Source organism: Nicotiana attenuata, chromosome 6, assembly GCF_001879085.1.
Source record: "Nicotiana attenuata strain UT chromosome 6, NIATTr2, whole genome shotgun sequence".
In the NCBI taxonomy this organism is placed as follows: domain Eukaryota; kingdom Viridiplantae; phylum Streptophyta; class Magnoliopsida; order Solanales; family Solanaceae; genus Nicotiana; species Nicotiana attenuata.
Genome location: NC_031994.1, coordinates 74188999 through 74199831, shown reverse-complemented (window position 1 = coordinate 74199831; position 10833 = coordinate 74188999). Strand labels below are relative to the sequence as shown.

General features: G+C 36.4%; 1 protein-coding gene and 1 long non-coding RNA gene across 3 annotated transcripts; one reads left to right on the top strand and one right to left on the bottom strand.

Annotated features, from left to right (window-relative positions):
• On the top strand, positions 3953 to 6509 carry LOC109228315. 2 transcript variants are annotated; one of them, XR_002068364.1, is made up of 4 exons: positions 3953 to 5047; positions 5116 to 5215; positions 5601 to 5724; positions 6267 to 6509. It is a non-coding gene; the product is annotated as an uncharacterized LOC109228315 (long non-coding RNA). The 2 variants fall into 2 exon arrangements; XR_002068365.1 differs by lacking the exon at positions 6267 to 6509 and having other exon boundaries at positions 3953 to 4265; positions 5601 to 5965.
• Positions 7983 to 8871, bottom strand: LOC109227986 (uncharacterized mitochondrial protein AtMg00810-like). The gene is made up of 3 exons (XM_019393174.1): positions 8745 to 8871; positions 8442 to 8531; positions 7983 to 8347 (listed from the first exon to the last, which is right to left on the bottom strand). The coding sequence occupies exons 1-3, from the start codon at positions 8869 to 8871 to the stop codon at positions 7983 to 7985; spliced, it is 582 nt and encodes a 193-aa protein (XP_019248719.1).

The window sequence follows — 10833 nt, the reverse complement described above, 5'->3', positions numbered from 1 at the left end:
TAAACTCGTTTTCTAATATTTAAAACTCACAGTACGGTGATCGGAAGCCATGAGTTCAACACTTTTAGTGGAGTGTTTTGTAGTCCACTCGTGTTGGACTATTGTGTTGCTGATATATGGAGTTTGGAAGGATAAAGTGCATGGAGAAACGCCACATGTGTTAGGGTAGTGGGCTGGTCGCTCATTGTTGCAATTTCAGGTTAATTGATAACTTGTTGATTGGGTGTGTTATGGTATGTTTGGGTTTTTTATTGTATTAAAGGTCCCAAATTGTAGTTAGGTTGCTTTTGAGTTGCTGGTTGTATTGTGTTGTTGTCTCGCCTATAGTAGGCTTGAGGGAGCAGTAAAATCAGGGGAAATGCTGCCCGTTTTATTTTAGAATCGAGTTATCATTTGAGATACGGGATATACTAGCGCCATCTAAGTTGTACATGTGTTTCTTTGTTATAGGGTTGGCGCGCTAGTTGTCGTAAGCTTGTTGTTGAATTGAATTGACGAATTGAGGCATGTTAAGGCTAAACCTTTCCTTCATTTTGGCATGATCCAGTAACTACATGTGTTTGGTAACGAGACATAAAGAGAAGTTCATATTCCTAAATTCATGTACATTGTCCCTGTCTCATAAGTTACAGCATTTTCCATTATCGGGCATTCGTATTCAGTTTAGTTTTGTCTTCTTTCAGCCAATAGTGTAGAGAATATATATATATATATATATATATATATATATATATATATATATATATATATAGGTTTTTGCTAACCTACTAAATAGTTGTAGTAAGTTAGCATTGTATTGCACATTCGATATTTCCAAAATGCCCTTATTATTTGCTACCACCATATTATATTTAAGGATATTTTTTTCCTTTTATAGAATTTCACAGTCATCTCTACATTTCCCACACTCCAGCTAGCGAGAAATATTTTCCCCTCTATTTTTCTTCTCCCGCCATTGTTCTTCTCAAATTCTAAAAGGGGTTTTATTGTTATGAAGGTAGGAGTTTAATATTCAAATTCTCTTATTTCGGTGTCAGAATCATGGTGTAAGCTTTTTGTAGATTTGTTTAAATACAGCAATTATTCAATTTGATTTTATTCGATAGAACCCACCATTATTGTTTCAACTAATTTTAGATTCAGCTTTAGTTATTCTTCGATCACTGAATAACAAGACTGTTAAAAAGTTTTTCTACTTGTATAGTATTAAAAATCTAAGAACACGAGATGAACATTCATAGAGATCTACAAAATGAAAAACTTCATTCAGTTGAAAGGAACAAGAAGATGGGAGAATTTAGGTGAAATTCATGGAAGATTTAGATTAAGCTTTACCAAATTATGTTGAAAGTAGAAGAGGAAGCTCAGATTTCTTCAATTTCATCTTTGTGATTTGTGCTTCAATTGCAGGTAGGACGAGAGAGGGGAGAGGTGAAGGGTAATTGACTGGAAAGAATTCTCATAAGGTGGGTTTACTTTTGGGAAATGTAGAGATGAAATGTGAAATTTTGTAAAAGGACAAAAAAGTCCTTAAACTTAATATGGTGGTAGCAAATAATAAGGACATTTTAGAGATATCAAATGTGCATACAATGCTAACCTACTACAACTATGTAGTAGGTTATATATATATAGTGTTAAAGTATTTTCACCACCATCGAGCTATAATCGATGGGCAGGCCCCTATTGGGTAACTTCTGATCAGATGGAAAGTTATATACCAAGCCTACTGTGGCCGAGCGCCTATGAGCGAGCCCAGAATGGACGAGATACAGACCTTAGTATGGTCGAGCGCCTTTGAGGGAGTCTACTACGGCAGAGCAGTTACACATAACGAGCCTTATAGGGACGAACAACTATTTTACATGCTATATTGAGAGAGTTGAGTCAGTATCAGCAGGTAAGCATATCTTCATATTATCTTTGACTCCTGGTTACTTTCAATTATTATATTATCAGTTCAGTTTCAGATTTCAGTCATTCGGCTGCCTGACATACTCGGTACATAATTTTGTATTGACGTCCCTTTTGCCGGGGACGCTACATTTCATGCCTGCATGTCCTGATAGATAGTTGGATTGACCTTCATAGTAGACAGAGTCAAACATCAACTTGGTTGGTAAGCTCCACTTCCTCGGGGTTACCAGGTCTAGACCTTGGAGTCCATTTTATATATGCAGGTTTGCTTAGTAGGTCGAGGCCCTGTCCCGACTGTTCAACTATCGCTAGAGGCTTGTAGACAAGTCCTGTATATTTTGTACAGTTATATATATATTTATATATATATATATATATATATATAATATATATATATATATATATATATATATATTTATTTTTGGGTATTTTTATGAGAGAGATGATATTTTCAGATAATTGAGAGTATGGCCTCATCGGCCTAAGTTGAGGGCTATCCCTCCAGAGTTCACAGTTACAGAGTGGTACGCTCGGGCCAAATATGGGACCGGGTGCCCGCCACGCCTCCCCAGGTTCGGGGCGTGACACTTAATCCTGCTCAACTTGAAACCTTTAGACTCCAAGGTATGTCTCCAAACCTCCATCCCAGTGTTGACCTCGCCTCGCGTCTTGTCAATCAATACTATATCATATGCAAATAGCATGCGCCACGGCACCTCCCCTTAGATGTGGCGCGTCAATACATCCATCACCAAGGCAAATAGAAACGGACTAAGAGCTGAATCCTAGTGTAACCCCATCACGATAGGAAAGTGTCCTGAGTCACCTCCTACTGTACTAACCTGGGTCTTGGCTCCATTGTACATGTTCTTAATCGCCCTAATGTATGCTAGAAGTACACTTTTCGCCTCCAAACATTTCCATAAAACCTCCCTAGGGACTTTGTCGTATATTTTTTCTAGGTCAATAAACTGCAAATCCTTCTTCCTCTCCCTATATTGATCCCCTAATCTCCTCAACAGATGAATGGCGTCCGTGGTCGATCACCGCGGCATGAATTTGAATTAGTTCTCGGAAATGGACACACTCCTCTCACCCGGGTTTCCACCACCCTCTCCCAAACCTCCATAGTATGGCCTAGCAGTTTTATGCCCCTATAGTTGTTACGATTTTGAATATCAACCTTGTTCTTGTATAACGGGACCATCATACTCCACCTCTGTTCTTCGGGCATCATTTTCGTACTAAAAATGACATGAAACAATCTGGTCAACCACTCCAAACCTGCCCTACACGCGCTTTTCCTAAACTCCACCAGAATCTCGTCCGGTCCGGTTGGTTTTCCCCTGCCCATCTTGCGCATAGCCTCCTCCACCTTCTTGACCTTAATATGCCTGCAATACCCAAAGTCACGTTGGCTCTCGGAGTGCTCCAAATCACCTAGCGCAATAGTCATGTCTCCCTCTTCATTCAAAAGTTTATGAAAGTATGTCTGCCATCTTATTTTAATATGTGCCTCCTCCAACAGTACTTTACCTTCTTGGTATTTGATGCACTTCACTTGGTCCAAGTCATGAGCCTTCCTCTCTCTCGCCTAGCCTGTTCGTATTTAAATTTTAACAACAATAAAAAAAGATTAACATCAAGTTGCAAATGATATGGACACTTTCACTGATGGTGATGTACATTTGTTAAATTCAAATTGGCAACTCCACATACAAAGAAAATTATATGGACACTTACACTGATGATGAAAGAAGTATTTGTTAAATTAAGTTTGGCAATTCCATCAACAAAGAAAATTATATCGACACTTCCTCTGGTGGCTACTTCTGAATATTCAAAGAAAATGAAAGGGACAGATCTCTGTTAACTGGGCCCCATCTTTTTTCTCCTTTCAAGCTGCTCCTGTTGCGCTGCATGCGAAAATTTTATTTATGATACATTACTAGGATTTACTTTTGAAAATAAACAACGATTTTATAGGAAGTTATTTTTTTTTTAAAATGTAATGATTATGTTTGTACAAAAAAAAATTATGAGGTTGTTCTTTAAATGTTCTTTTCTATCTTCTTAAAACCATTTTAAACATAAAATTTGTTTAATGGCAATAAAACCAATTGCAGCACACAAATTATTGACGGCATTTAAGAAGTTGCAGGAAAGAATGCTCCTCTTACTGAATCAAAGCATTGGTCATTAAATGGTCAATAAAAGTCGGTAAAGGGAATTAAAATTTTCCTTCCAATTTATTTCGAGAATTTATTCTCCCTCGAATTTAAATCCCGGCAAAATATTCCCTCTACCGCCGCAGAATAGAGCAAGCCTCTCTCCCTCATCATCACCAGGTAATCTTAGGTTTCCTGCAGAAATTCGTCGTTAATTATTGATATTTCTCAGATCTAGTGTTGTTTCTGTGTCGAATTGATGAAAATTTCACCAATGCCTATTCTGGGTCACTGGTCCGCATATCTGCTTGAATTTTTATATTGTCGATCTATAATAAACATGTAGGATTTTAGAGAAATCTGCGAGAATTTTGTATGTTGTATATTTTTTTGTTGTAACAGAATTATACAAATGTTCCTATCTATATCTATATATATATATATAAAAGGAGAAGCAAAAGAATGTAATGATGCCAAGTGGCATAACTACAATTCAACAACTGTCATTTTTTAAGACACATCTCCAATAAAGTTGGAGTTAGTTTGAAATTTAAAATTTGAACTAGAACTATAAAATAGACACACAAAAAAAACAGTCATCATTCACAAAAAAAAGGAATACGAATTGCCTTCCATGTTCGGCAGTTATTTCATTTATTCACTAGAGTTGGAAACTAAGACGTTTTTCGTTAAGAATAATCAAATAATTATTATCAAATTTTAAAAGTTTACATTTAATTACAGTTATAAGTCCTAATAATAAGGAGATATATAAGGCTAACAGTTACAATCTTTTTAAGTACCCTTTCAAGCCAAAAAGCCTTCACATTTCACCTGCCGTTTCAACCAAACACATAATTTTCAATTCCAAACGCCTCAAGTTCCAACTGCACTGGTACTCAAGACAGAGAAAAAATTAACAAAGGAGAAGAAGTTTTACTGTCCGTGAGAAAGATTTGAAGGTATAAAGTTTCATGTTTACATCATGTATCTTTGTATGAAATTCCTATTTTTAATTGTTCCATAGCAGGCGTTATATTGGGGTTTTCCCTTTTTGGGATTCATCGAAGCCGGAGCAAAAATCTATTGGATCACAGGAACTTCGGGGGACAATTTTTTCTCTTCTTCTGGTATGCCCAAGTTATAATTAGAATTGCATCATAAATTATTATTTTAATTGTAATTATCTTCTTTCGCTTTTGTTGAGAGATTAGAGAAAATAAATTTGAAAGTTGAAATCTCATCAGTTCTCAAAAGTACTGTGCGCTATTTGCCTTTGTTTCCATCTATTGTCGTTGCTACTGTTACTATTGATGGTATTGAATACGGTCTGTCAAGATTTCTTTCAGTTTTTTCTTTGCATAATATGCGTTTAATGCAAAATTTCAGTTTCAAAACTCATATTGTTTTTAGAATAATCTGGTAAGTTCAAAATTAATATACATTTTTAAAGGTTTCTATGTCGTATAATACTATTTACAGTAACTTAGCAAGTTATGAAATTCAAATATGCAGAAAATGGGGTGTTGCATTTACCCCAGCAGGACGTACTTGAGCAAAACAAGCAGGCGAAAACAAAAAACTTTGTCGATAAGGAATACTCTGTGGAATCCACTGATCATGAGAGCTATTACTCAAGGTTTCTATGTCGCTACAGTTGTTGAATTTTGTTAATTATGTGTGTGGAATATCTTAAAGTTTTGATTAATAGACTACTCTTTTTTCGCAATAATCACTTATCATCCTTTATAGATATACCTGTATTGTTTACAATTCTGCCAAATCTGGTGATTTGTATGCAGCTGCTCTAACAAGACCTGTAAGTTTAGAATTTGTAAAATGTATTATAATTGAGTTTCTGTTATAAATTTTTGTCGAGAATGGTGTGCTTTATTTAAAATATATTAAAATTGAGTTTCTTTATGTAAAATGTATTATAATTGAGTTTATGTATGAAATTTTGTTATAATTTACTTGGTCATATGGATAATTATTGTTACTCCATGTGATGACTGTTCTTTGTGTTTGTCTCCAATGTTTACACATTTAATGAGATGGATTATTATGATACATGAAATAATTTTAATTTGTGAATTGGTGGTTAAAATGATACTACGGTCGCCTTTCAATTGAAGTATAAATATTTTCTTATAGATCTGCATCTTATAAATTTTTATGCAGGTTTGGATAGTCTTGAACAGTACAAAGGGTGAATACGCATCTATCATTAGTGGGAAAAACTTAGGATGAATAGTTAATTTCCTTTTGTATTATCTACTCATCCCATAGACACTTAGTAAATAGTGGTTGTATGATTCATACGACAAGTTAGCGAGCTAATTGCATCCTGAAACGAAAATAAGGCTCTGAAGGTATATGTAGTCACCCATATTGTTTTTAAAATAAACGTACATAATTTGTCCATTTATCCTCTTTCGTCTTTAGCGTCAAATTTGACAATGTATCCTTTCTTATTTTATGTGTATTTGTATTATGTCGTATGCGTTTAGAAATTAGTCTTAGTTGAAAAATATGAGGATTAGGTGTTTGCAACACGTTGATAATTTATGAAGCATAAAGTGATGTAGCAATCTGGTTGAGGAAGGCTGATAATGTAAACAAGTTTATACAAAATTAGTTTATAATATGATGCAACCTTGGACTTTGATGATTATATTAATTCATTTAATGGACTGAAGTTTCCAGCACAAGGCAGAAGAGTTCATGTAAGTTGGTTTGAAAAGAGTGGTTCAATTGCAACTACTTAGAATCCTATTCAAGATGAAGGATGGAGCTTGGAGTGAAAATGATTTGCTGGTGAATTTGTAATTTTTATTTGTTTTTCTTTTGTGTGATAAAATCAAGCTAATGGCATGTTGTCCTTTTATTGCACATATTGTAGAGTCCTAAATATTAATTTTGTTAGACTAAAATATTGTTCTCCTAAAGATCGTGACCAATTTTGTTGTACTAAAATATTGTTTAATAAGAAGTGCTTTTAGGTTCTTTACTTTAATTCGCACATCTTACAATGCATTGCTTTTTCTTTAGAATTATCTGCGCATCGCGCGGGTACGTATACTAGTTATATACAAATAAGAAAGAATCTTTCTCTAATAACTAACTCCAACTATCCTATCTCTTATTGGCTATACTATAACTAATTTGTAATTCCAATATCAGAAATTATTCTCTATAAACACGTGTACTATTTCTAGAAGAAACTAGGCAATATACTTATCTATCTTTTATCAGGCTGGGGATTGTAGAAGCAACATTGGGCTTCCTCCCTTTATTCTTGTTGGGCTGAGTTGACCCTTCTTGTTGGGCTGAGTTGAAGTGGTCTGTTCTGAAGGCCCAATACCTTTTAATTTCTTTTCTTTTACAGACATAGGTATTAACGGAAGATGGCTCATTTTCTTAATTTTATCGAACACTTCTTCTCTATCAACTGAAGAAGCTAGAGCCCTATGTTTTCTGCCTTCATCTCATTCTGTATCTCATCACCCCCCCCCTCCCCAAGTTGGAGGGGTGAGAAACAACCTCCAACTTGTCGATGAGTTGTTGATGATGAAAACCAGCCAAGGGTTTAGTAAAGACATAAGCTATTTGAGAAGCAGAAGGAATAAAGTTGAGGGAAATTAGTCCGGCGAGAAATTGTTGGCGAACAAAATGGCAATCAAGCTCTACATGCTTGGTTCTTTCATGAAACACCGGGTTCTTGGCAATATAGATGGCTGCCTGACTGTCGGAGTGAAGAGGTACCGGAAGTGAAGGAGAAACAATGAGATCGGAAAGTAGTCGAACAAGCCAAGTGTTTTCGGCAACCACGCGACGCATAGAGCGGTATTCAGCTTTAGCGGACGAAAGGGAAATGATAGGTTGTTTTTTAGATTTTCAAGACACAGGAGAACCACCAAGACTGATGAAATATCCACTGACAGAGCGACGATTTTCCGAACAGGAACTCCAATCTGAATCACAAAAAGCTGAAAGCTTGAAAGAGGAGTTTGTCCGAAAAAATAAACCAAGACCCGGATTGGATAATAGATACCGGAGACAATGAAGTGATGCATTAAGATGAGGTTGTCGAGGAGTCTGCATATATTGGCTCAAATGCTGCACAGCAAAGGACAAATCTGGGCATGTATGAGTCAAGAAATTCAATTTCCCCAGTAGTCTTCTATAAATTGTGGGATCCGGCAACAAATCACCAACATCAGCGCGCAATTTTGTGGAAGGTTCAAGCGGGGAAGCCAGGTCTTTTGTCAAAACAATCAAACTCGGATAAAAGTTCAAAGGTAAACTTTCTCTGTGTAGCAATCAAACCTTGTGATTCTCTGATAATTTCCATACCTAGAAAAAAATGAGCATGTCCTAGATCTTTAATCTTGAACTCTGAATGAAGAAAAACCTTTAATAATGCCATTTCTGTAAAGTCATCTCCTGTTAAAAGAATATCATTGACATAGACTGCAAGAATGCAAACTCCCTTGGGTGTCTTCTTAAAAAATAGAGAGTAGTCATTGAGTGAATGAGAGAATCCTTTGAAACTTAAAGCAGCAGTGAGCTTGGCATACTATTGCCTAGAGGCTTGCTTGAGCCCATAGAATGACTTCTTTAATTTGCAAACATGATGAGAGGTAGGAGGCTTCATGCCTGCTGGAAATTGCATGTATACATCTTCCTGTAGGTCACCATGAAGAAAATCGTTATTAACATCTAATTGAAATAAATCCCAACCTTTCTTTACTGCTACTGCCAAAAGGCACCTCACAGTGGTCATCTTGACCACGGGGGAAAAAATTTCTGTGTAATCAATTCCCTCTCGTTGAGTATCCCCTCGAACTACTAGTCTAGCTTTAAACCGTTCAATACTTCCATCTGCTTTATACTTCAATTTTTACACCCATTTGCAAGGTAGTTCTCTATGTCCTTTAGGCAGTTCCACCACTTCCCAAGTTTGATTAGCCTCCAAAGCTTCAAATTCATTAGCCATAGCCTCCTGCCAACAGGGGTGTAGGGAGGCTTGGGAAAAAGTGGTAGGTTCTTGTATATGTAAGATAGAACTAAGAAGTGACTGATTAGAATGAGAAAGAGCAGAAAAAGGCAATATAGGAGGTGGGGGAGAAACTGCAAAACAAGCAGAAGTAAGATCAGTTAGGTAAACAGCATTGCACACATAATCTGCCAAATAAGGAGGGGGATTTGAGACTCTTGTTGATTTTCTAAGTGCAGGCAAAGGAGTTGGAGAAAACACAGGAGTGAAAGAGGGACTAGACACTCTAGGTGAAGAAATAGAAGGTGAATGAATGCCGGAAGTGAGCCTTGAAGAAACAGGTGTAGGGGTAGGAGATGAAAGCGACCTTAAGCTAGGAGAGACAGAAGCAATAGGAGAAGATGGATGTGAACTAGGAGGAAAAGAAGGTAGATCACCAGGTGTATCATGCAAGAAAGTGTCAGAGGTGGGAAAAATTGTAGGATTGGCAGGAAGAGTAGAGAAAGGATAAATGTTTTCATGAAACTTGACATCCCTAGAAACAAAAATTTTATGACTGTCCAAATCCAGCAGTTTATAACCTTTTTGATTGAAAGGGTAACCATTGAATACACATTTCACTGCCCTTGGATCAAGCTTTGCTCTGAGATGAGATAGGGTAGAGGCATAGCACAAACATCCAAAACATGTAAGATTCTCATAAGAAGGAGCCTTGCCAAACAAAACTTCATAAGGTGATCTGAAATTGAACACTCTTGAAGGGAATCTACTAATGAGATAAGTAGCAGTCAACAAACACGCTCCCCAGTAGGACAAAAAGGCAAATGGGATTGAAAAAGAAGTGCCCTACAAGTTTCTAGAAGATGTTTGTATTTTTTTTTCGACGACCCCATTCTGTTGTGGTGTACCAACACAAGTAGTTTGGTGAATGATTTCATGAGTGGCTAAGAAATCTGAATGAGACAGACTAGATCCCAGTTCCTTTGCATTATCAAACCTAATGATCTTAACTTTTGTGTTGAATTGCTTTTCTACCATGGCTAGAAAAAATTTGAGAATGGTGAATGCATTGCTTTTGGTTTTAAGCTAGTAGGTCCATGTACCCCTACTAAAGTCATCCATAATTTTAAGAACATATCTATAACCATCATGTGTATTGGCTTTTTAGGGTCCCCAAATATCTACATGAATGAGTTCAAAAATAGATTTGGTAGAGATAGTACTGAGAGGAAAAGGAAGTTTTGCTTGTCTAGCCTTAGAACAAGCTTCACAATGATGATCAGAATTGCTAATAGATGGCAAATGAAAACTTGAAATACTCTTCATACTAGTAAAAGGCATATGCCCTAATTTTTTGTGCCATAGGCTTACATTAGGAGAAACAGAACTAGGACTAGTTTTACTACTAGAAGAAAACTGAGAAGTGCCACTACTAATAGTGCTATTACAAACAGACTTGGACACTATTCTATCTGTAAAAACTGCTTTAGGAGAAACTGAAAAAGAACTGGGCTAGATTTTGGTTGATAATGTGCTAGGCTTGAGTGGAGCTGACTTGAGTAGATAGACACCTTCCTTAACTTCACCAAGAACCACTGGCCTATTCATTGAAGGGGCCTACAATATAGCACCAAAGGAAGCAAAAATCAATAAAAAAAAACTCAGCTGAGTAGTGAACTTGTGGACTGAGAGGAGATTGAACCTAAAATCAGGTACAAAAAGCACATTATGCAGAACAAGATCAGATAG